Genomic DNA, 27,505 nt, shown 5'->3' on the forward strand with positions numbered 1-27,505 from the left:
TTATTCTACAATCAGAGGAGCAGAAAGCTGCAACAAGAAAGGATCAAGCAAATCAGCCCCAGTGGATTTTTTTTAACATCAATCTTGTGCAAGACGTCCTACACATCACAAGTGGAAAGCTGTTGAAATGAAAACAAAAATTCACTAGAGATTGACAGAACTTCCATCGAGCCAATTAAAGGCTGGGAGAGGGGCAGGCAGTCGACTGGTTGACCAGGGTCAACTGAACCACAACTTATTTCAAATAAAAAGCCTGCCAAGATCAAATGAAATGTTAATTTTTGCACCCCTGCATATTTGCTCAGTAAACAATGTTGTACAAGGCAACCATACAGTTTGATGTTTTATTTGCAATGAAAAACATTATATAGGCCTGATTGTTGATCATGATGTCTTGTGACATTATTGCAGGCTTTGCAGCCTTTCTAATTTGGAATAATTTTTTCCTTCTAATTTTGCTCTAGTAAATGCATAGGTTTAAAAAAAATACATATTTTATAAGATATTCTGACTATATTAGTGTGTTATTATTTTGCACATCATTTAATACAGTATCCCCCAGTAGCCTGCCTATTTGCTCAGATGTTCAGGCCATGAATCGATGCGCTCAGCACTCGCTTCTAAACCTTTGAGAGTTGCTACTAGCTAGTCCTATGAATCGATTTCCGAACCACTTCAACACAACGTGAAACAAAAATGGAGCAATCGGTTGGTTCACTGCAGGAACAAGCATTAAAAAGGAAAGAAAGACTTAAAGCTTTGAGAGGTCGACAACTTCAAGTGAGTATCACCCAGCAATAACATTGTCTGTGTTGTAAACAGTACAAACATAGAATTAGCAAGCTCGCTACCAGCTGTTTGAGTTAGCTAGGTAACGTTAGCTAGCTGATGGAAATAACAGGAGCTAATTACACACAGCATTGCTCTTGACATTCGTTTGAAATGTACATAGCTAGCTAACGTTAGCTGTGCAAAACGGATTAACTGGAATCTCAAATAACAGATTCTACATGGTTATCTAGTTAGATAACTACTAGGCTAGCTAACTAGCTGTCTGTATTAGCTTGCTATGCTAGTTAGCTAGTTGTGAACTGATGGTGAAATTAGCTAGCCAGCTATGATGGGATAATTTACTAAAACATGTTAGTTCATTAATCAACTGTTGATATTAGATGAGAATGCTCAATTTTGTTCTCTCGAGTTGTTTTGATAACTGGTCATGGGATTTGCTAGCAACAACCTGTCTAAATGACTCGCCCCTTAGTGAGCACATCTGTAACCATGATATGTTTTGAAAGGCTGGTCATGGCTCACATCAACACCATCATCCCAGACACCCTGGACCCAGTCCAATTCGCATACCGCCCCAACAGATCCACAGATGACGCAATCTGTTCATGTAAGAATACATTGACTAACGTCAAAGTGCAGCGTTCAACACCATAGTGCCCTCCAAGCTCATCACTAAGCTAAGGTCACAGTGCAGAGTTGAACACCATAGTGCCCTCCAAGCTCATCACTAAGCTAAGGTCACAGTGCAGAGTTCAACACCATAGTGCCCTCCAAGCTCATCACTAAGCTAAGGTCACAGTGCAGAGTTCAACACCATAGTGCCCTCCAAGCTCATCACTAAGCCAAGGTCACAGTGCAGAGTTCAACACCATAGTGCCCTCCAAGCTCATCACTAAGCTAAGGTCACAGTGCAGAGTTCAACACCATAGTGCCCTCCAAGCTCATCACTAAGCTAAGGACCCTGGAACTGAACACCTCCGACTGCAACTGGATCCTGGACTTCCTAATCAAATTGTATTGGAAACACATATTTAGCAGACATTATTGCGGGTGTAGCAAAATGCTTGTGTTCCTAGCTCCAACAGTGCAGTAGTATCTAACAATTCACAACAATACACACACATCTAAAAGTTAGAGAATGGAATTAAGAAATATATAAATATTAGGACGAGCAAATGTCGGAGTGGCATTGACTAAAATACAGTAGAATAGAATACAGTATATACATATGAGATGAGTAAAGCAGTATGTAAACATTATTGAAGTGACTAGTGTTCCATTATTAAAGTGGCCAATGTGTCCATGTCTATGTATATGGGGCAGCAGCCTCTAAGGCACAGGGTTGAGTAACCGGGTAGTGATGGCTATTTAACAGTCTGATGGCCTTCAGATATAAGCTTTTTCAGTCTCTCAGTCTCAGCTTTGATGCACCTGTACTGACCTCGCCTTCTGGATGATAGCGGGGTGAACAGGCTGTGGCTCGGGTGGTAGATGTCCTTGATGATATTTTTGGCCTTCCAGTAACATCGGGTGCTGTAGATGTCCTGGAGGGCAGGTAGTGTGCCCCCGGTGATGCGTTGGGCAGACCGCACCGCCCTCTGGAGAGCCATGTGGCGGTGCAGTTGCCGTATCAGGTGGTTTTACCTCATCAGCAACCTTTCGGTTACTAGTCCAACGCTCTAATCACTAGGCTACCTGCCGCCCCAAGTTAAGCAACTTGGAGCTTTGCAACTTGAAGCCGAGGAACTTGAAGCTTTCCACCTTCTCCACTGCGGTCCAGTCGATATGGATCGGGGCATGCGCCCTCTGCTGTTTCCTGAAGTCCATGATCAGTTCCTTCATTTTGTTGAGAGAGTGGTTATTATCTTGGCACCACTCCGCCAGGGTCCTCACTTCCTCCCTGTAGGCTGTCTAGTCATTGTTGGTAGTCAGGCCTACTACTGTTGACGTCTGCAAACTTGATGATTGAGTTGGAGGCGTGCATGGCCATGCAGTAATGGGTGAACAGGGAGTACAGGTGGGGGCTGAGCACGCACCCTTGTGGGGCCCCTGTGTTAAGGATCAGTGAAGTGGAGGGGTTGTTTCCTACCTTCACCACCTGGGGGTGGCCAAGAACCAGTTGCACAGGGCCGTGATCAGACCTAGGGCGCCGAGTTTAATGATGCGCTTGGAGGGTACTATAATGTTGAAGGCTGAGCTATAGTCAATGAGTGTTCTGACATAGGTATTCCTCTTGTCCAGATGGGATAGGGCAGTGCGATGGCATCGTCTGTGGATCTATTGGGGTGGTAAGCAAACGGAACTGGGTCTAGGGTGTCAGGTAAGATGGAGGTGATATGATCCTTAACTAGTCTCTCGAAGCACTTCATGATGACAGAAGTGAGTGCTACGGGGTGATAGTCATTTAGTTTAGTCACCTTTGCTTTCTTGGGTACAGGAACAATGGTGGACATCTTGAAGCATGTAGGGACATCAGACTGAGATAGGGATCCTTGGGATGTCCCTACCCTACCCCCCCCCCCCCCCCCCCAAGCCATAAAACTGCTTAATAGTTAGTCCGGGTAGCTATTTAGTAAAATATTTAATGATCTCCATTGACCCTTTTTTTTGCACTAACTTTTTTGACTAATAACATACACTGCTGCTACTATTTATGTCACTTTATTCCTAGTTATATGTCACTTTATTCCTAGTTATATGTCACTTTATTCCTAGTTATATGTCACTTTATTCCTAGTTATATGTCACTTTATTCCTAGTTATATGTCACTTTATTCCTAGTTATATGTACATATCTACCTCAGTTACCTCGTACCCCTGCAAATCGACTAGGTACTGGTACCTTGTGTATACAGCCAAGTTATCGTTACTCATTGTGTATTTATTATTATGTGTTTAACTTTTCTATTATTTCTCAATTCTTTCTCTCTACATGGTTGTGAAGGCCCGTGAGTCAGCATTTCACTGTTAGTCCACACCTGTTGTTTACCAAGCATTTCACTGTTAGTCCACACCTGTTGTTTACCAAGCATTTCACTGTTAGTCCACACCTGTTGTTTACCAAGCATTTCACTGTTAGTCCACACCTGTTGTTTACCAAGCATTTCACTGTTAGTCCACACCTGTTGTTTACCAAGCATTTCACTGTTAGTCCACACCTGTTGTTTACCAAGCATTTCACTGTTAGTCCACACCTGTTGTTTACCAAGCATTTCACTGTTAGTCCACACCTGTTGTTTACCAAGCATTTCACTGTTAGTCCACACCTGTTGTTTACCAAGCATTTCACTGTTAGTCCACACCTGTTGTTTACCAAGCATTTCACTGTTAGTCCACACCTGTTGTTTACCAAGCATTTCACTGTTAGTCTACACCTGTTGTTTACCAAGCATTTCACTGTTAGTCCACACCTGTTGTTTACCAAGCATGTGACAAATTGATTTGACATTGAGCCACCATCAGTCAGTTCTTGTAAATGTCCCTATGCTGGTCCCTATGCTGGTCCCTATGCCGGTCCCTATGCCGGTCCCTATGCCGGTCCCTATGCCGGTCCCTATGCCGGTCCCTATGCCTAAAAGAGTTTGGCTTTTATCAGTTACACACACACACACACTGTATGTAGTCTACCAGTGTGACTGAGTGCGACCAACACAACCAAAGTCCACTTAACAGCTTCCTCCTTGAGCCTCAGTCTTGTTGTTTACATAGTTTTTTTGTTCTACTGCTGTAAATGTCCTCCAAATGACACTATATGCTGCTTGTTGTACTGCTGTAAACGTCCTCCAAATGACACTATATGCTGCTTGTTGTACTGCTGTAAACGTCCTCCAAATGACACTATATGCTGCTTGTTCTACTGCTGTAAACGTCCTCCAAATGACACTATATGCTGCTTGTTCTGCTGCTGTAAACGTCCTCCAAATGACACTATATGCTGCTTGTTCTGCTGCTGTAAACGTCCTCCAAATGACACTATATGCTGCTTGTTCTACTGCTGTAAACGTCCTCCAAATGACACTATATGCTGCTTGTTCTACTGCTGTAAACGTCCTCCAAATGACACTATATGCTGCTTGTTCTGCTGCTGTAAACGTCCTCCAAATGACACTATATGCTGCTTGTTCTACTGCTGTAAACATCCTCCAAATGACACTATATGCTGCTTGTTCTACTGCTGTAAACGTCCTCCAAATGACACTATATGCTGCTTGTTCTACTGCTGTAAACGTCCTCCAAATGACACTATATGCTGCTTGTTCTACTGCTGTAAACGTCCTCCAAATGACACTATATGCTGCTTGTTCTACTGCTGTAAACGTCCTCCAAATGACACTATATGCTGCTTGTTCTACTGCTGTAAACGTCCTCCAAATGACACTATATGCTGCTTGTTCTACTGCTGTAAACGTCCTCCAAATGACACTATATGCTGCTTGTTCTACTGCTGTAAACGTCCTCCAAATGACACTATATGCTGCTTGTTCTACTGCTGTAAACGTCCTCCAAATGACACTATATGCTGCTTGTTCTACTGCTGTAAACGTCCTCCAAATGACACTATATGCTGCTTGTTCTACTGCTGTAAACGTCCTCCAAATGACACTATATGCTGCTTGTTCTACTGCTGTAAACGTCCTCCAAATGACACTATATGCTGCTTGTTCTACTGCTGTAAACGTCCTCCAAATGACACTATATGCTGCTTGTTCTACTGCTGTAAACGTCCTCCAAATGACACTATATGCTGCTTGTTCTACTGCTGTAAACGTCCTCCAAATGACACTATATGCTGCTTGTTCTACTGCTGTAAACGTCCTCCAAATGACACTATATGCTGCTTGTTCTACTGCTGTAAACGTCCTCCAAATGACACTATATGCTGCTTGTTCTACTGCTGTAAACGTCCTCCAAATGACACTATATGCTGCTTGTTCTACTGCTGTAAACGTCCTCCAAATGACACTATATGCTGCTTGTTCTACTGCTGTAAACGTCCTCCAATTGACACTATATGCTGCTTGTTGTACTGCTGTAAACGTCCTCCAAATGACACTATATGCTGCTTGTTCTACTGCTGCAAATGTCCTCCAAATGACACTATATGTGTTGTTTGTTCCAAGGGCAAGCAAGTCACCGTTTTGGCCGTTAGAATTGGTCTCCCTCCCAAATGGCACCCTACGCCCTATATAGTGCACTTCTTTTGACCAGGGCTCTGTTGACTAGGTTGCCATTTGCAACACAATCAGGGAATGTCCTTCAGTGTGTTTGGCTAAGCCAGCCAGTGACCGCCCTGTTGAAGGGGAACACCAGTGGGCTTGGCCCAGCAGCTTGGCTATTCTTGATGAACGGCTGTTGACATTCCTGCAGCATGTGATTGTTGTACTGTACTGGAGAATGAGTCCGTTTTGATTGTTCCAGCTGGTGGACAGGAAGCCTCTCCAGGAAAACGCAGGACTGGGAGGAGTCCTGCTAGTCCTCATTGTTATGTTTTGTGACTTGGGTCACGGTCAACAATGTTCTGATATTTAAAAAAAACGACTTTTTGTTTACATGTGTATGTTTTATGGTGACATGTTTTCATACAGGGAACCACTCCTGTCTTGTGGCCTGGATAGTTTTACTAACTCCATCACAGTTTGCGTGACAGTTAGGCTGTATTGATTTTTCAGACCAACTCCTATGTTTTTCAAGGATCTCATTATTTGTATTTCACAGCCCTCAAACCCATGTTACTCAAGCCCATAATGTAATGTTTCTATTTGTTTTGAGTGTGACTCCAAATCCAGACCTCCATGGGTTGATAAATTGGATTTCCATGTATTATTTTTGTGTGATTTTGTTGTCAGCACATTCAACTATGTAAAGAAAAAAGTATTTAATAAGATTATTTCATTCATTCAGATCTAGGATGTGTTATTTTAGTGTTCCCTTTATTTTTTTTCTACATACTATATATCTGGTTTTAGTAATTTAAGTTTATACTGAAAACATTTGACCATCCTAAAAAGTATATAATTATTTTTTTAGATTATTTTGCAGTGGCAGCCATGATTTAGCAGCAGTGCTGCTTAATGCGCACTGTAACCCGGTGTTTGTCACCTCAGTAACCCGCTGTTTGTCACCTCTGTAGCCCGGTGTTTTGTCACCTCGGTAACCCGGTGTTTTGTCACCTCGTTAGCCCGGTGTTTTGTCACCTCGGTAGCCCGGTGTTTTGTCACCTCGGTAACCCAATGTTTTGTCACCTCGGTAACCCAATGTTTTGTCACCTTTTTAATAGCCCGGTGTTTTGTCACCTTTTTAATAGCCCGGTGTTTTGTCACCTGACAGGTGAGAGATGGAGAGGACGGGGAGCCAGACAGGAAGAGGGACCGGGCTGAGGAGGAAGCTGAAGAGGAGCGACACAGGTTAGTTTCTCCTGGGTCCTTTTCTTTAGTACAGAAAACGGAAACAAGCATTTCATGTAGGACAAGTTCAGGTAGTTTGTCAGTTTTTGTTCCAGATGGGTGCCTATAGTGAATTAGCCCAAGGTCTCCCAATGCACCTCATCCTCCCAGTCAGGTGTCCTGTGTTTACTCTGGGTTGGAGCAGGTGTCCTGTGTTCAGTGTTTACTCTGGGTTGGAGCAGGTGTCCTGTGTTAAACAATAGCTGCACAAATAGCCTGCAGCTGACTGCGCTCTGTGTTTCAGCTGCAGGAACAAGAGCAGCCATCTCTTCCTCCCTCCCTCCTACACGACAGACGTGTTTTTCCATTGTTTATGTTTAATGATAGTCCAGGCAGCACTGGGCTGGCAGTGCACTCACAGGCCGGCCATTGCAAATCACTCTGCTGCATTCCAAATGGCACACTATCCCCTATTTAGTGCACTGCTTCTGATAAGAGCCCTATGGGTGCCGTGTGGGATGCAGTCTGGGTTTGTGTGTTTTGTTTTGTGGGTCAAACTCAGGAAGTACTTCTGAAGAGAGTGGAACAGTACTGGCTGTGGTATGGACGCTGGTTACAAACACTTTGCGACTTGGAAAATGTTTTTTCCACCCCTCTGTTAGTCTTCTGAGAGCGATATCTTGTGACCAACCATGTAGTGATTAAAATTGCATGGGAGCTCAGATTGCAGAACAGCGGTATCAAAGGCCAAGATGGTTGTGATGGAGCAAACGTGGTTGTCCTCAAAGTCTTCCTGTTGCTTTCATGTAGCCTGATCGATTATGAACAGTCCCGTTTTCTCCCATTTTCTGACCACTAGGGCCAGCCTGTAGGTTATTTTATTACATTACAGCCTTTTTCTTAAAAATAAAAAAATCCTTATCTACACACAATACCCCATAATGACAAGGCAAAAACAGGTTTGTAGAAATGTTGGTAAGTTTATTAAAAAGAAAAAACGGAAATATCACATTTACATAAGTATTCAGACCCTTTACTCAGTACTTTGTTGAAGCACCTTTGGCAGGGATTACAGCCTCAAGTCTTCTTGGGTACGACGCTACAAGCTTGGCACACCTGTATTTGTCGAGTTTCTCCCATTCTTCTCTGCAGATCTTCTCAAGCTCTGTCAGGTTGGATGGGGAGCGTCACTGCATAGCTATTTTCAGGTCTCTCCAGAGATGTTCGATCAGGTTCAAGTCTGGGCTCTGGCTGGGCCACTCAAGGACATTCAGAGACTTGTCTCCAAGCCACTCCTGCGTTGTCCGGTTGGAAGGTGAACCTTCGCCCCAGTCTGAGGTCCTGAGTGCTCTTGAGCAGGTTTTCATCAAGAATCTCTCTGTACTTTGCTCCGTTCATCTTTCCCTCGATCCTGATTAGTCTCCCAGTCCCTGCCGCTGAAAAACATCCCCACAGCCTGATGCTGCCACCACCATGCTTCACCGTAGGGATGGTGCCAGGTTTCCTCCAAATGTGACACTTGGCATTCAGGCTAAGGAGTTCAATCTTGGTTTCATCAGACCAGAGAATCTTGTTTCTCATGGTCTGAGAGTCCTTTAGGTGCCTTTTTGGCAAACTCCAAGTGGGCTGTCATGTGCCTTTTACTAAGGAGTGGCTTCCGTCTGGCCATTCTACCATGAAGGCCTGATTTGATGGAGTGCTGCAGAGATGTTTGGCCTTCTGGAAGGTTCTCCTATCTTCACAGAGGAACTCTGGAGCTCTGTCAGAGTAACCATCGGGTTCTTGGTCACCTCCCTGACCAAGGCCCTTCTCCCCCGATTGCTCAATTTGGCCATGCGGCCAGCTTGGTGGCTCCAAACTTCTTCCATTTTTAAGACTGATGGAGGTCACTGTGTTCTTGGGGACCTTCAATGCTGCAGAAATGTTTTGGTACCCTTCCCCAGATCTGTGCCTCGACACAATCCTGTCTTGAATCTCTACGGACAATTCCTTCGACCTCATGGCTTGGTTTTTGCTGTGACATGCACTGTCAACTGTGGGACCTCATATAGACAGGAATGTTCCCTTCCAAATCATGTTGAATTTACCACAGGTGGACTCCAAGTTGTAGAAACATCTGAAGGATGAGCAATGGAAACAGGATGCACCTGAGATCAATTTAGAGTTTAACAGCAAAGGTTCTGAATACTTACATAAGGTATTTCTGTTTTTTATTCTTAATAAATTTGCGAACCTGTTTTCACTTTGTCATTACGGGGTATTGTGTGTAGGTTGACGAGGGGAAACAATGAATCCATTTTAGAATAAGGCTGTAACATAACAAAATGTCAAGGGGTCTGCACGAATGCACTGTAGCTCTGAGCTGACTGCTTTGAGCTGTGGTGGACCAGAGTATGACAGCATTCCAGCCTGGATCCACACAAGTATTGACCTGCCTGTTGGTTGACTGCTAGCTCTCATAGATGCCTTATCCCCCAACAGGCTCTCTGCTGTCTCCTCCAGCTACCTTATAGCCTACATCTCAACACCCAGACCTATCCCCAACAGGCTGTCTCCTCCAGCTACCTTATAGCCTACATCTCAACACCCAGACCTATCCCCAACAGGCTGTCTCCTCCAGCTACCTTATAGTCTACATCTCAACACCCAGACCTATCCCCAACAGGCTCTCTGCTGTCTCCTCCAGCTACCTTATAGCCTACATCTCAACACCCAGACAAATCCCCAACAGGCTGTCTCCTCCAGCTACCTTATAGCCTACATCTCAACACCCAGACCTATCCCCAACAGGCTCTCTGCTGTCTCCTCCAGCTACCTTATAGTCTACATCTCAACACCCAGACCTATCCCCAACAGGCTCTCTGCTGTCTCCTCCAGCTACCTTATAGTCTACATCTCAACACCCAGACCTATCCCCAACAGGCTCTCTGCTGTCTCCTCCAGCTACCTTATAGCCTACATCTCAACACCCAGACCTATCCCCAACAGGCTCTCTGCTGTCTCCTCCAGCTACCTTATAGCCTACATCTCAACTAGTGGTTAGAGCGTTGGGCCAGTACCCGAAAGGTTGCTGGATGGAATCCCAGAGCTGACAAGGTAAAAATCAGTCGTTCTGCCCCTGAACAAGGCAGTTAACCCAGTGTTCCCTGACGCCGTGGATGTTGATTAAGGCAGCCCTCCTCCACACCTCTCTGATTCAGAGGGGTTGGGTTAAATGTAAAAGACACATTTCAGTTGAAGGCATTTAGTTGGACAACTGACTAGGTCTCCCTCTTTCCTTTCAACACTGATCCATGCTCAGATCACTGTTCACTCCCTCAGGAGGAATCCCTATTCAAAGACATGTTCCCAAAAGTACACTATTCCCTATATAGTGCACTACTCTTGACCAGGGCCCTATATAGAGAATAGGGTGATTTGGGATGCATACATTGAAGGTTGGGTTTTCTCCTGTCTTTGGGCTCAATCTGTCTATCCTACACAGATGTCATCCAAGCTCAAAGAATTCCACCAAGAGGGCCCTTGATGATAGATGACAATCTATCGTAGCATGTGGGATACCAGCTCTCTCCTCAGCTGGTATCTACTGTGCTGGAGACAGACTAACCCATTGAGCAGATGGATCATGCTAATGAGATGTGTTCAACAGAATAAAGGGAGGCCTTATTCCCTGACTGGTATAGTAACCTCCAGAGACGACAAACTGCAGCTGTGTTTGGTTTAGGTCTGTAGACTGCCTCCTCTCCTCAGGCCCCTCAGCTGGTTCTGTAGTAGGACCTAATACATTTGGTTTAGGTCTGTAGACTGCCTCCTCTCCTCAGGTCCCCAGCTGGTTCTGTAGTAGGACCTAATACATTTGGTTTAGGTCTGTAGACTGCCTCCTCTCCTCAGGTCCCCCAGCTGGTTCTGTAGTAGGACCTAATACATTTGGTTTAGGTCTGTAGACTGCCTCCTCTCCTCAGGTCCCCCAGCTGGTTCTGTAGTAGGATCTAATACATGTGGCTTCACTGCCACCACCTGGGGCTTTACCGTACTCTCACTCTCTCACACACACACACCTGCTTATAGTATAGCTTATGGGTGTAAACCAATGCACAGCAGTAAAGCCAGTGTTTGTGTTGAGCAGAGAGCTGAAGCTGAGGAACTACACCCCAGAGGATGAAGAGCTGAAGGAGAGACAGGTGCCCAAGGCCAAACCTGCTTCAGGTGAGACATCTGAAGTGATGAGATCTTTCCAGAGAATAGCTTGGGGAAGGCACTGCTGTGGTGCTGATGTTGAGTACATACAGTACCAGTCTAAAGTTTGGACACACCTACTCATTTTTCTTTATTTTTACTATTTTCTACATTGTAGAATAATAGTGAAGACATCAAAACTATGAAATAACACATATGGAATCATGCAGTAACCAAAAAAGTGTTAAACAAATGTAAATATATTTGAGATTCTTCGAAGTAGCCACCCTTTGCCTTGATGACAGCTTTGCACACTCTTGGCATTGAAGAGCCAGTTTCAATTAACAGGTGGGCCTTGATAATTTGTGGAATTTCTTTCCTTCTTAATGTGTTTGAGACATTCAGTTGTGTTGTGGCAAGGTAGGGGTGGTATACAGAAGATGGCCCTATTTGGTAAAAGACCAAGTCAATAATATGAGAAGAACAGCTCAAATAAGCAAAGAGTAATGACAATCAAGCGCTATGATGAAACTGGCTCTCATGAGGACCGCCACAGGAATGGAAGACCCAGAGTTACCTCTGCTGCAGAGGATAAGTTCATCAGAAATTGCAGCCCAAATAAATGCTTCAGAGTTCAAGAAACAGACACATTTCAACATCAACTGTTCAGAGGAGACAGCGTGAATCAGGCCTTCATGGTCGAATTGCTGTAAAGAAACCACTACTAAAGGACATCAATAAGAAGAAGAGACTTGCTTCGGCCAAGAAACACGAGCAATGGACATTAGACCGGTGGAAATCTGTCCTTTTGGTTTGATGAGTCCAAATTTGAGATTTTTGGTTCCAACCGCCGTGTTTTTGTGAGACAGAGAATAGGTGAACGGATGATCTCCGCATGTGTGATTCTCACCGTGAAGCATGGAGGAGGAGGTGTGATGGTGCGTTGCTGGTGACACTGTCTGATTTAGTTTGAATTCAAGGCACGTTTAACCATCATGGCTTCAACAGCATTCTGCAGCGATACGCCATCCGATCTGGTTTGGGCGTAGTGGGACTATCATTTGTTTTTCAACAGGACAATGACCCAACACACCTCCAGGCTGTGTAAGGGCTATTTGACCAAGAATGAGAGTGATGGAGTGCTGCATCAGATGACCTGGCCTCCACAATCACCCGACCTCAACTAAATTAAGATGGTTTGGGATGAGTTGGACCGCCGAGTGAAGGAAAAGCAGCCAACAAGTGCTCAGCATATGTGGGAAAAGCATATATAGGACTTCCAAGACTGTTGGAAAAGCATTCCTCCTGAAGCTGGTTGAGAGAATGCCAAGAGTGTGTAAAGCTGTCATTAAGGCAAAAGGTGGCTACTTTGAAGAACCTAACATTTTTAAATATATTTTGATTTGTTTAACACTTATTTGGTTACTACATGATTCCATGTGTTATTTCATAGTTTTGATGTCTTCACTATTATTCTACAATGTAGAAAATAGTAAAAATAAAGAGAAACCCTGGAATGAGTAGGTGTGTCCAACTTTTGACTGGTCCTGTAACTATTACAGGATGTAGCTGTACATAAGGCATGCTTTGTGTTATTCCAGTGGAGGAGAAAGTGAAGGACCAGCTAGATGCAGCTAAACCAGAGTCAGTCATTGAAGAAGTGGTAAGTAGTGATCTTTAAATAGTTCAAATATCCAAAGCCCTCTGCGATCAGTTAGTAGATAGCCTACTGTTTGATTAGTGTTCATGTTAAGTTTCCACCATTTTAAATACATGTGATCATATTTCCTCCATAGGATTTGGCCAACCTAGCCCCCAGGAAACCTGATTGGTAAGACATTTTGACTAAGACGTTATACTTCATAATATAACAAGTATAATTGTTGGTTAATTTCCCTTTGCCTTGTTGTTGTGGTCTAATGTCCTGTTTCTGATTGAAGGGATTTGAAGCGAGACGTGGCGAAGAAGCTGGAGAAGCTTGAGAGGAGAACACAGAAGGCCATCGCTGAACTTATCCGTGAGTATTTGTTATTGTATTAAATACAGGGAATGTGTGCTTGGACTATATATGACTGGTCTGAACATGGAGTTACTGACTGTATCAGACTATATATGACTGGTCTGAACATGGAGTTACTGACTGTATCAGACTATATACGACTGGTCTGAACATGGAGTTACTGACTGTATCAGACTATATATGACTGGTCTGAACATGGAGTTACTGACTGTATCAGACTATATATGACTGGTCTGAACATGGAGTTACTGACTGTATCAGACTATATATGACTGGTCTGAACATGGAGTTACTGACTGTATCAGACTATATACGACTGGTCTGAACATGGAGTTAGTTACTGACTGTATCAGACTATATATGACTGGTCTGAACATGGAGTTAGTTACTGACTGTATCAGACTATATATGACTGGTCTGAACATGGAGTTACTGACTGTATCAGACTATATATGACTGGTCTGAACATGGAGTTAGTTACTGACTGTATCAGACTATATACGACTGGTCTGAACATGGAGTTAGTTACTGACTGTATCAGACTATATATGACTGGTCTGAACATGGAGTTACTGACTGTATCAGACTATATACGACTGGTCTGAACATGGAGTTAGTTACTGACTGTATCAGACTATATATGACTGGTCTGAACATGGAATTAGTTACTGACTGTATCAGACTATATATGACTGGTCTGAACATGGAGTTACTGACTGTATCAGACTATATATGACTGGTCTGAACATGGAGTTACTGACTGTATCAGACTATATATGACTGGTCTGAACGTGGAGTTACTGACTGTATCAGACTATATATGACTGGTCTGAACGTGGAGTTACTGACTGTATCAGACTATATACGACTGGTCTGAACGTGGAGTTACTGACTGTATCAGACTATATACGACTGGTCTGAACGTGGAGTTACTGACTGTATCAGACTATATACGACTGGTCTGAACGTGGAGTTACTGACTGTATCAGACTATATACGACTGGTCTGAACATGGAGTTAGTTACTGACTGTATCAGACTATATACGACTGGTCTGAACATGGAGTTAGTTACTGACTGTATCAGACTATATATGACTGGTCTGAACATGGAGTTAGTTACTGACTGTATCAGACTATATATGACTGGTCTGAACGATGGAGTTAGTTACTGACTGTATCAGACTATATACGACTGGTCTGAACATGGAGTGAGTTACTGACTGTATCAGACTATATATGACTGGTCTGAACATGGAGTTAGTTACTGACTGTATCAGACTATATACGACTGGTCTGAACATGGAGTTACTGACTGTATCAGACTATATATGACTGGTCTGAACATGGAGTTAGTTACTGACTGTATCAGACTATATACGACTGGTCTGAACATGGAGTGAGTTACTGACTGTATCAGACTATATATGACTGGTCTGAACATGGAGTTAGTTACTGACTGTATCAGACTATATATGACTGGTCTGAACAGTGGAGTTAGTTACTGACTGTATCAGACTATATACGACTGGTCTGAACATGGAGTTAGTTACTGACTGTATCAGACTATATATGACTGGTCTGAACATGGAGTTAGTTACTGACTGTATCAGACTATATATGACTGGTCTGAACATGGAGTTACTGACTGTATCAGACTATATATGACTGGTCTGAACATGGAGTTAGTTACTGACTGTATCAGACTATATACGACTGGTCTGAACATGGAGTGAGTTACTGACTGTATCAGACTATATATGACTGGTCTGAACATGGAGTTAGTTACTGACTGTATCAGACTATATACGACTGGTCTGAACATGGGAGTTACTGACTGTATCAGACTATATATGACTGGTCTGAACATGGAGTTAGTTACTGACTGTATCAGACTATATACGACTGGTCTGAACATGGAGTTACTGACTGTATCAGACTATATATGACTGGTCTGAACATGGAGTTAGTTACTGACTGTATCAGACTATATATGACTGGTCTGAACATGGAGTTACTGACTGTATCAGACTATATACGACTGGTCTGAACGTGGAGTTACTGACTGTATCAGACTATATACGACTGGTCTGAACGTGGAGTTACTGACTGTATCAGACTATATACGACTGGTCTGAACGTGGAGTTACTGACTGTATCAGACTATATACGACTGGTCTGAACGTGGAGTTACTGACTGTATCAGACTATATATGACTGGTCTGAACATGGAGTTAGTTACTGACTGTATCAGACTATATATGACTGGTCTGAACATGGAGTTAGTTACTGACTGTATCAGACTATATATGACTGGTCTGAACATGGAGTTAGTTACTGACTGTATCAGACTATATATGACTGGTCTGAACATGGAGTGAGTTACTGACTGTATCAGACTATATATGACTGGTCTGAACATGGAGTTACTGACTGTATCAGACTATATATGACTGGTCTGAACATGGAGTTAGTTACTGACTGTATCAGACTATATATGACTGGTCTGAACATGGAGTTACTGACTGTATCAGACTATATACGACTGGTCTGAACATGGAGTTACTGACTGTATCAGACTATATATGACTGGTCTGAACATGGAGTTAGTTACTGACTGTATCAGACTATATATGACTGGTCTGAACATGGAGTTACTGACTGTATCAGACTATATATGACTGGTCTGAACATGGAGTTAGTTACTGACTGTATCAGACTATATATGACTGGTCTGAACATGGAGTTACTGACTGTATCAGACTATATATGACTGGTCTGAACATGGAGTTACTGACTGTATCAGACTATATACGACTGGTCTGAACGTGGAGTTAGTTACTGACTGTATCAGACTATATATGACTGGTCTGAACATGGAGTTAGTTACTGACTGTATCAGACTATATATGACTGGTCTGAACATGGAGTTACTGACTGTATCAGACTATATATGACTGGTCTGAACATGGAGTTAGTTACTGACTGTATCAGACTATATATGACTGGTCTGAACATGGAGTTACTGACTGTATCAGACTATATATGACTGGTCTGAACATGGAGTTAGTTACTGACTGTATCAGACTATATATGACTGGTCTGAACATGGAGTTAGTTACTGACTGTATCAGACTATATACGACTGGTCTGAACGTGGAGTTAGTTACTGACTGTATCAGACTATATATGACTGGTCTGAACATGGAGTTAGTTACTGACTGTATCAGACTATATACGACTGGTCTGAACATGGAGTGAGTTACTGACTGTATCAGACTATATATGACTGGTCTGAACATGGAGTTACTGACTGTATCAGACTATATATGACTGGTCTGAACATGGAGTTAGTTACTGACTGTATCAGACTATATATGACTGGTCTGAACATGGAGTTACTGACTGTATCAGACTATATACGACTGGTCTGAACATGGAGTTACTGACTGTATCAGACTATATATGACTGGTCTGAACATGGAGTTAGTTACTGACTGTATCAGACTATATATGACTGGTCTGAACATGGAGTTACTGACTGTATCAGACTATATACGACTGGTCTGAACGTGGAGTTAGTTACTGACTGTATCAGACTATATATGACTGGTCTGAACATGGAGTTACTGACTGTATCAGACTATATATGACTGGTCTGAACATGGAGTTAGTTACTGACTGTATCAGACTATATACGACTGGTCTGAACGTGGAGTTAGTTACTGACTGTATCAGACTATATATGACTGGTCTGAACATGGAGTTAGTTACTGACTGTATCAGACTATATACGACTGGTCTGAACATGGAGTTAGTTACTGACTGTATCAGACTATATACGACTGGTCTGAACATGGAGTTAGTTACTGACTGTATCAGACTATATACGACTGGTCTGAACGTGGAGTTAGTTACTGACTGTATCAGACTATATATGACTGGTCTGAACATGGAGTTAGTTACTGACTGTATCAGACTATATACGACTGGTCTGAACATGGAGTTAGTTACTGACTGTATCAGACTATATATGACTGGTCTGAACATGGAGTTACTGACTGTATCAGACTATATATGACTGGTCTGAACATGGAGTTAGTTACTGACTGTATCAGACTATATACGACTGGTCTGAACGTGGAGTTAGTTACTGACTGTATCAGACTATATACGACTGGTCTGAACATGGAGTTACTGACTGTATCAGACTATATATGACTGGTCTGAACATGGAGTTACTGACTGTATCAGTCTAATTGTTCTGTGGATTCCAGAGTCCAGGGAGGCTTGACGCCACTTGACATAACTGGTGTGATTCCTCCTGTGATCTACATTCTCAGAATAGATTTGGCTTTAGCCCACATATTCCATCAGAAAGCACCAAGGGATAGATTCAGTCTGGAGTGGCTGTAAAACTATCTAAAATGGGCCCTTCCTGGGGTTTTGTTGTGAAATGATAAACACGGTAGGAGCTAAAGACAATGAAGAATACATGGTGACAGCAGCTGTGGCACTACAGTTATGTCTCCTCTACTCCAATATCAGCTCATTTGTATTTTGTGCAAGACCCTTTTCTGAAGTATAGATGTGTGTGTGTCCAGGTGATCGTCTGAAAGGCAGCGAGGAGGAGCTGGCTGGAGCTGTGGGAGCCATAGGGGTCACAGCAGAGGGAGACTCAGACTGACCCCTTAATCCAGAGACGGACCGCGCCATCCTGGATCTGACCCTACCAATGTGTCTGTTCCTGTTCTGTACAGCTGAATGTTTGTTGTGGGAATCGGATACTTTTGGTTTCCGTAGCTGTTAAAGCTACTGGGGAGTGTGAATATGCCAGTTAGATATGTCACCTTGATGACTTCTGAAGTCTAGTCCTAGTACGTGTCACAAATGACACCCTATTCCCTGTATAGTGCACTACTTTTGACAAGTAGTGTGCTAGATAGGGAGTAGGGTGCCATTTGGGATGCAGAGCCTGTGGGGACTGTTGTATACAGCTGTTGTAAGGATCGTCTGTTATTCATGCATCTTTTTAATTCTATTTTTCCAGTAAAATGATTTGGATTTTCTCCACGTTTGTGTCTAGTGACCTTTTCTGCTGAGACTGTCAAATATTATGTACAACAGACAACACAGAATGAGTTCCCCCACATTTGTAAAATTCCAGATTTATTTGGAAAATCAGCTGAAAACTGATCCTTAACCAATCAGATTGTAAAGTGACCCTAATCCACTTGTATAATAAGTTACTGCAACAGGAAATGTATTGCTACTCTACTGAATTAAAAGTTACTATTAAACCAATAGTTGACTGTCGGGTTCAACTAAGATGGAAAACATTACAATGAACAAATACATTTTTGGTATGATGATATTTCAGTAATTATACATCTAAAGCACCTAAATTGGCCTGAAAAGAGCAAAACTATTTATTTCACAAAGTGCTTCCCACCAGTCCCCCAAACACACCAACATTTCTCTATCAAAGGAGGCTACAGATGTAGGATCTTAATTTGAGCCAGGTTGCTACAGCAGGAAAATAATCCTGTAGCAACAGGAGATGTGAATTATTATGTAGATTATAATTAATGGACATTTTTTGTAAGGGTTGATTACATTGCTCATAATGGAAAATCAAGTCGGAAATTACAAATACATTACAAGTTTTATGTTTCCTGCATTGCAGGAAAGTTCTCCTGCAACAGGGTGATCTAAGATCCTACATCTGTATTGCACATATTATAACAGCACTTTGTTATTTATCATATTGTCACACAGGGCTAGCTACCTACTTCACTCTCGATTTGCGTCCCAAATAGCACCCCTGGGCCCATAGGGTCCTGGTCAGAAGTAGGGTACTATATAGGGAACAGGGTACCATTTGGGACGCAAAGAGGTAATTGCTCACTTCACTGAAAGCTAGTGAATTAGGCAGTATGAGAGATACGATAACACTCAAACTGCTTTTTCCAACTTCACAACAATGACACATTTCGTGATAGAGGTCATCACTGAATTTAGGTATAGCCTTCACCCTGGTCCATGGAGTTAACATGCCCCCTGCTGAGACTTCAGCAAGCCACACTAACACTCTGGTCCATGGAGTTAACATGCCCCCTGCTGAGACTTCAGCAAGCCGCTCTAACACTCTGGTCCATGGAGTTAACATGCCCCCTGCTGAGACTTCAGCAAGCCACACTAACACTCTGGTCCATGGAGTTAACATGCCCCCTGCTGAGACTTCAGCAAGCCGCACTAACACTCTGGTCCATGGAGTTAACATGCCCCCTGCTGAGACTTCAGCAAGCCACACTAACACTCTGGTCCATGGAGTTAACATGCCCCCTGCTGAGACTTCAGCAAGCCACACTAACACTCTGGTCCATGGAGTTAACATGCCACCTGCTGAGACTTCAGCAAGCCACACTAACACTCTGGTCCATGGAGTTAACATGCCCCCTGCTGAGACTTCAGCAAGCCGCACTAACACTCTGGTCCATGGAGTTAACATGCTCTCTGCTGAGACTTCAGCAAGCCACACTAACACTCTGGTCCATGGAGTTAACATGCCACCTGCTGAGACTTCAGCAAGCCACACTAACACTCTGGTCCATGGAGTTAACATGCCACCTGCTGAGACTTCAGCAAGCCACACTAACACTCTGGTCCATGGAGTTAATATGCCCCCTGCTGAGACTTCAGCAAGCCACACTAATACTGATGCTGAGACTACCTGCCACACTAACACCCTGGACCAGAGACTACCTGAAGGTAGCTGCACTAACACTGGACCAAAGTCTATCTGAAGGCAGCCACACTAACACCCTGGACCAGAGACTACCTGAAGGTAGCCACACTAACACCCTGGACCAGAGACTACCTGAAGGCAGCAACACTAACACCCTGGACCAGAGTCTATCTGAAGGCAGCCACATTAACACCCTGGACCAGAGACTACCTGAAGGTAGCCACATTAACACCCTGGACCACAGACTACCTGAAGGTAGCCACACTAACACCCTGGACCAGAGACTACCTGAAGGTAGCCACACGAACACCCTGGACCACAGACTACCTGAAGGTAGCCACATTAACACCCTGGACCACAGACTACCTGAAGGTAGCCACACTAACACCCTGGACCACAGACTACCTGAAGGTAGCCACATTAACACCCTAGACCACAAACTACCTGAAGGCAGCCACACTAACACCCTAGACCACAGACTACCTGAAGGCAGCCACACTAACACCCTGGACCAGAGTCTATCTGAAGGCAGCCACACTAACACCCTGGACCAGAGTCTATCTGAAGGCAGCCACACTAACACTCTGGACCACAGACTACCTGAAGGTAGCCACACTAACACCCTGGACCAGAGCTAGTACAGCCCAATCCATCACTTACACAACACTCAGATTGATCCTACACACTACAGTACCTTTTTAAGATAGGCCATGTCTATACTGGAATCAAAGAAGCTCACGTGTTGTCATATAGAAGAGACAGACTATTAATACTGCAAGAATAGAACAGAACACGTGTCTACTGTGACACTCCTCTCTTGGAGAACATATTTGATTAAGATGCAGCATCTCTAAGCATTGTGATGGTGGAAATTGCATTCAAGGCCTGTATTCCCAAAATGTCTCTGAGTAGAAGTGCTGATCTAGGATCAGTTTTGCCTCTCAGGTCATAATGAAGACGATTATAATAACTACAGGGAGTTCCTGATCGTAGACCAGCACTCATATTCTGAGATGCTTGAAACATACAAGCCCTGATGAAGAACTCCTGGCAATTCAGTCAAAGGAAACAGCATTTGTTGTTTATTTGTAGTTCTAGTAGGAAGTTTCAAAGGTAGAGGTTGTCTTGGCACTCGGGTTAGTGTGTTGTTGATGATGATGTCATACTGGTTGGTGCATCATGCAGATGAGCTGATGACACAGGCCTTATCCAAACAGGAGCAGACAGGAGACAGTAGAGCCTTCTTATCCAAACAGGAGCAGACAGGAGACAGTAGAGCCTTCTTATCCAAACAGGAGCAGACAGGAGACAGTAGAGCCTTCTTATCTGAACAGGAGCAGACAGGAGACAGTAGAGCCTTCTTATCCAAACAGGAGCAGACAGGAGACAGTAGAGCCTTCTTATCCAAACAGGAGCAGATAGGAGACAGTAGAGACTTCTTATCCAAACAGGAGCAGACAGGAGACAGTAGAGACTTCTTATCTGAACAGCAGGAGACAGGAGACAGTAGAGACTTCTTATCCAAACAGGAGCAGACAGGAGACAGTAGAGCCTTCTTATCCAAACAGGAGCAGACAGGAGACAGTAGAGCCTTCTTATCTGAACAGGAGCAGACAGGAGACAGTAGAGCCTTCTTATCCAAACAGGAGCAGACAGGAGACAGTAGAGCCTTCTTATCCAAACAGCAGCAGACAGGAGACAGTAGAGCCTTCTTATCTGAACAGGAGCAGACAGGAGACAGTAGAGCCTTCTTATCTGAACAGGAGCAGACAGGAGACAGTAGAGCCTTCTTATCCAAACAGGAGCAGACAGGAGACAGTAGAGCCTTCTTATCCAAACAGGAGCAGACAGGAGACAGTAGAGCCTTCTTATCTGAACAGGAGCAGACAGGAGACAGTAGAGCCTTCTTATCTGAACAGGAGCAGACAGGAGACAGTAGAGCCTTCTTATCTGAACAGGAGCAGACAGGAGACAGTAGAGCCTTCTTATCTGAACAGGAGCAGACAGGAGACAATAGAGACTTCTTATCCCTTCACTCTTATCTGTTATCCTGATGACGTTGTCACGGAGACCTTAAGTCATAGCCCTTCTTTATCAGGATAGTTTTAGACTCAGCAGGGATCTATTCAGGAGGATGTAACGTTACAGCTGGGGTCTGTTCAGGGGATGTAACGTTACAGCTGGGGTCTGTTCAGGAGGGTGTAATGTTACAGCTGGGGTCTGTTCAGGAGGGTGTAACGTTACAGCTGGGGTCTGTTCAGGAGGGTGTAACGTTACAGATGGGGTATGTTCAGCAGGATGTAACGTTACAGCTGGGGTCTGTTCAGGAGGGTGTAACGTTACAGAACGTTCAACAGACATGACATCACAGGAGGCTGCTGATGGGAGAACGGCTCATAATAAGGTTCGAAACGGAGCGAATGGAATGGCATCAAACACCTGGAAACCATGGAAACCATGTCCCGTGTGGCTCAGTTGGTAGTGCATGGTGTTTGCAACGTCAGGGTTGTGGGTTCGATTCCCACGGGGGGCCAGTACGAAAAAAAAAAAAAAGAAATGCATACACTACTGTAAGTCGCTCTGGATAAGAGTGTCTGCTAAATGACTAAGATGTAATGTGTTCTCCCCAATTAAGGTGCCACCAACCTCCTGCGCATGACATGAACAGACATTATGATCGGTAGACTAGAGACTCTGCAACATTCTCAATATTTAATCTCACTGAATGCACACCTGATAGCTTTATACTGACTGACTGATAGACAGACTGATCGACTGACTGACTGACTGACTGACTGACTGACTGGCTGGCTGACTGACTGACTGGCTGACTGGGCAGAGGGGGTTGTTTGTTGTTGTTATTGCTTGTTGATGTATTTGGTTGGCTGTGTGTCTGTTGAGTCCCTGGAGTCCTGGTTGTCCATGGGAACAGGAAGTTGGATGACTTCAGGAAGTGGAGTTCTAGTCACACTGATGGCTTCCCCCTCCTCTCTGTATCTTCCTGGCTGCAGGCCCCAGCTCCACCTTACAAACCCTCTCAGCAAACTTCAGAGAACACATGGTCTCTCCCACGTTTCTCTCCAGAGCAGACACCTGGAGGAGGACCAGAGGATCAGAGAGGACACTTCCTGACAGATATGACAGTATAATCAGTGTATTTGATGTACTGTACTGTATGTTGTGTAAGCCAGGCTGCACCACCATAGCCTAGTTGTCTTGTAATGTGTAGGCTAAATACAGTATGGACTTCTCCATTCAGAATGCTTTTTAGTCCAGGACCAGGCTTAATGTCCGGGAAGCCAGCCCTATGAGTATTCATATAGATGGATATTCAGACATTATAATCTGTGTATCAGACGTACTGTACTGTCGTGAGTCCCTACCTGCACCACCATGGCCGTCTTGTTGCCCTTGCCCAGTGAGTCCTGCAGCAGGTATGTGAGGCGACTGTTTCTGAAGGGGATGTGTTTCTCCTTCCCCCTCAGAGCCTGGATGACGTCCCCCAGAGCCAGCAGGGAGCGGTTGATGTTCTGGGCCTCCTTCAGCCTCTCTCCCTCAGCTCCTGACTTCCACACCCTCTCAGAGCCAGCCAGGTCCACCAGGTTCAACTTGCCTGCAGATGTCACAACAAATCACCCGTTAACGGAACATTTTCTGCTCCCTTGAATCGTGTCAATATTTGGAACTGGCCCACTTGGCAAATGAGTAGTTCACCCCGGACAAAACACACCTTGCCGACGAACGGTGAAAAGCAGCGGGTGTCGATGAACGGTGGTGATTCATCATGTTGAATCACGGGGAAATGAACAGAAAATGACAGCCGCTGTTCTGATCACAGGCAATAGGACAGCCACCTGCTGCTTCTAACGGTTAGTTGGCACTGTGTGTCCAGTCTCTAAGGTGGGACGTGACGTACCTGTGGTCTTGGCCCCGCTGGCCAGGTCAGTCCCCAGCACAGTGATCATGAGGAGGGCATGGGAACGAGAGCTGTGCTGGTTCATCTGGGTCCCGAAGGTGATCCTGTTACGACGCGCCTGCGCCAGAAGCTACACAGGAAGTGACAGTTTTAATGGAAATGTGATATAGAATTATAGGAAACTAGCACGGGGCATACTTTCATATGATTCTATACACTTTCCCATTACAGTAAATGAACCATTTGGGTCCTAATGGAGATGTATGGCTCAGTAGGTAGAGCATCGCACTTGCAACACCAGGATTGTGGGTTCTATTCCCTGGGCCACCCATACGGAAAATGTTTGCCGTAAGTTGCTTTGGATAAAAGCGTCTGTTAAATGGCATATACACTATTTTAAATTATTATTAAATTCGAGGTCGAAAAGTGAAGGAAATGATCTATTAATATAGTTGAAGAAATCAGTCTCACTGAAAAAAAGTGTACAGTTGCAAAATTCCAGTAACTCTCCCCAAATTCCCAGGTTTTCCAGAAATAATGGTTGGAAGATTCTACCAATCAGCAGGGAATAAGCAGGACATCCCTGGAATTTGGGGAAAGTTACCAGGACTTTCACTCTAAGAAGAATAAATGTGAGTCTCCTCACTTTCTTGATGTGTTGGAAGCTCTTGACCTCTATGAGCCTGAGTCCAGGGACGTGCAGCTGTCCTGTCCCGTCAGGGTTGATCTTAATGTCCAGCTTCTCTCCATCCTTACTCAGCAGGTCTCTGGGGACAGAACAGGAACAGGAAGTTAGAAAGTAGCTCTATTGTCAGTTTATCACAACACTAACACTAACTTAAAGCACTTTTCATATATTTAACTCCTAGGCCTCATTTACTACTATAAAACAATATAGTAGCACAAATATAAAACAGAAGATTCAAATAATGAATAATAAAACATATCACCACTTCTAAATGCTGGGATATTTTTCTTCCAGCCATTGAGAGGGAAGGAAAGCAGCTGGGAAGGTACCTGAGCACCTCGTTGTAGATCTCCACAGAGCTGACAGTCACGGTGTACATCCACATGTCCTTCCTGTCCTCTATCTCACTGAACAGGTGTTTCAGAGCACGCTGGTTGATGCCTGGGTTCTCTGTGCTGCCCTGACGACAACAAAGGATGGACATTTTGATACAATGAGTCAATTTCAATCAAATATTCAGCCTTATTTAACAACAACACATTTCTAAACCATACATTACACATTCGTATGCAGTGCTACAACATACCTCCATGGTGTAGGTCTTCCCAGAGCCAGTCTGCCCATAGGCAAAGATGCAGACGTGATATCCATCTATACAGGATGTCACAAGGGGCTCGATCTCCTGGAAGACCTTAGACACAGTAGAAAACCAAAGGTTAGCGAGTGTGTATAACGCACAGTCACTGCTGTTTTTGAGTCACACCACAGAAACTGAAATACCACCCCTGAGCCATCATGGCGTCCACTTATTTAAATAGATAGAGAAGTGACAGCACTGTGTCTCGTAATGGAGGCTGAGTTTCTCAGTACCTCTTCCTGAGTGGCCTGAGGGTGGAAGACACGGTCCAGCTCAAAGTTATGGCTGCGGCCCTGCCCTTTCAGCACCGAGAGAGCTGATTCGTTGTTGGGGTCCGTGGTTACCACCACTGATTGGCCCTCCTCATGCTGGTCCTCCTTCAGAACCGGCTTCACACGGCACAGCACACGGATGTTGCCTAGCAACAATGACAGTTTATTTTAATAATGATACAGCCTCATATATAATTGCCTTTTTTTCAATAGAACAAAGAGGCTCCCTCCTCCAGTCGTCTTTCCTTCATCTGGACGTTGTTTCACCATACCTTTGAGCTCGACCAGCTGCTCGTGGTACTTCCTCCGCAGTGCCACCTCCTTCCTGTACTTCTCCAGGAGGTCCTTGTTGGCCTCCGACATCTCCCTCATAGCTGCTGATATCTACACAGACAGGCCAGAGATCAACGATGAACACACACCACACCTTCTGAGCTTGGCCTTTAATTCATGTTATATCTTTACTGTAACTTCAGACACTGTTTTCTCTTTACATCTTTTCTACTGCCTTCTGTTGGTTTTTTATCTCTTTCGTTTGATTGATTTACTGTTTTGTGGGTTTAAATTGCACTTTAAATAAAGTTTGATTTGATTTGACTTGAAACAGCGCTCGTTAATCCAGCAGCAGTGTTTTGTGGGACCTGTTTCTTGGCGTCGGTGATGGCTGCTCCGTAGAAGTCGGAGAAGTTGCGGACCTGGCTCCTCAGGCTGGCGTAGTCTGTCTTCATGGTGCGCAGGGTCGGAGGGAGCGCTGTCAGACGCTTCTGCAGGACTATCATAGGACACGCAAGCACACACGCACGCACGCACGCACGCACACACACACACACACACACAAAACACACACACACACACACACACACACACACACACACACACAGAGAGAAAGAAAGAAAGAAAGAAAGAAGAAAGAAAGAAAGAAAGAAGAGAAAGAGAGAAAGAAGAAAGAGAGAAAGAGAGAAAGAGAGAGAAAGAAGAAGAGAGAAAGAGAGAAAGAGAGAAGAAGAGAGAAAGAGAGAAAGAAAGACAGAAAGAAAGAAGAAGAAGAAGAAAGAAAGAAAGAAAGAAAGAGAGAAAGAGAGAAAGAAGAAGAAAGAAAGAAAGAGAGAAAGAGAGAAAGAAGAAAGAAAGAAGAAGAAAGAAGAAAGAAAGAAAGAAAGAAGAAAGAAAGAAAGAAGAAAGAAAGAAAGAGAGAAAGAAAGAAAGAAGAAAGAAAGAAGAAAGAAAGAAAGAAAGAAAGAAAGAAAGAGAGAAAGAAAGAAAGAAAGAAAGAAAGAAAGAAAGAAAGAAGAAAGAAAGAAAGAGAGAAAGAAAGAAAGAAAGAAAGAAAGAGAGAAAGAGAGAAAGAAAGAGAGAAAGAAAGAAAGAGAGAGAGAAAGAAAGAGAGAAAGAAAGAAAGAAAGAAAGAAAGAGAGAGAGAAAGAAAGAAAGAGAGAAAGAAAGAGAGAGAGAAAGAAAGAGAGACTGTCACAGATGCTGAATGGTGATGTGATGAGCACGAAGCATAATATCTTATGAATCTACAGCACTCCCAGATCCAACAAGCCCATCATAGCATGTCTGTGTGGCACAGCCTGTAGAAGCTTCTGAAGGTTGTATTAGATGGGACTCACTAAAGAACTGGTCCTGCAGGCTCTGGAAGTGTTCTACGGAGCAGGTCGCTGCAGCCTTTACAGCCTCCTCCTTCTTCTCCTCCAGGTGACCTATCTCCTTCAGCAGTTCCTCCTGCAGCACACTGATCTCCCGCTCGTACGCTGCAATCTGGGAGAGGCAGTCCCATTCACATTCAGCATATGATGATGAGGTTCATGAATTGGAATGCGTCCTAAATGCCACCCTGCTCCCTATTTCGTGCACTACTTTAGACCAGGGTCC

General features: G+C 43.9%; 2 protein-coding genes across 4 annotated transcripts in view; one reads left to right on the forward strand and one right to left on the reverse strand.

Moving 5' to 3' along the window:
- Positions 1–693: 693 nt before the first annotated feature.
- Positions 694–18,725, forward strand: ccd12 (Coiled-coil domain-containing protein 12). Its single transcript, NM_001140615.1, is given in 7 exon segments — positions 694–780; positions 7,120–7,196; positions 11,302–11,381; positions 12,953–13,014; positions 13,148–13,182; positions 13,292–13,368; positions 17,974–18,725. Coding segments are annotated over 7 exon segments (498 nt in total). The 5' UTR covers positions 694–696; the 3' UTR covers positions 18,057–18,725.
- Positions 18,518–27,505, reverse strand: part of LOC106597130 (kinesin-like protein KIFC3) — a 33,450-nt gene continuing 24,462 nt past the window's right edge. For all 3 annotated transcript variants that reach the window (XM_082959533.1, XM_082959539.1, XM_082959530.1), the window contains exons 11-20: positions 27,244–27,391; positions 26,272–26,402; positions 25,903–26,014; positions 25,592–25,776; positions 25,308–25,412; positions 25,051–25,181; positions 24,680–24,800; positions 24,034–24,163; positions 23,501–23,730; positions 18,518–23,210 (exon numbers count right to left, since the gene is read on the reverse strand). In XM_082959533.1, the coding sequence (XP_082815659.1) occupies positions 23,079–23,210; positions 23,501–23,730; positions 24,034–24,163; positions 24,680–24,800; positions 25,051–25,181; positions 25,308–25,412; positions 25,592–25,776; positions 25,903–26,014; positions 26,272–26,402; positions 27,244–27,391 (1,425 nt within the window). In that variant the 3' untranslated portion in view covers positions 18,518–23,078. The remainder of the gene's footprint in view (positions 23,211–23,500; positions 23,731–24,033; positions 24,164–24,679; positions 24,801–25,050; positions 25,182–25,307; positions 25,413–25,591; positions 25,777–25,902; positions 26,015–26,271; positions 26,403–27,243; positions 27,392–27,505) is intronic.

Source organism: Salmo salar, chromosome 02, assembly GCF_965601325.2.
Source record: "Salmo salar chromosome 02, fSalSal1, whole genome shotgun sequence".
Taxonomy (NCBI): domain Eukaryota; kingdom Metazoa; phylum Chordata; class Actinopteri; order Salmoniformes; family Salmonidae; genus Salmo; species Salmo salar.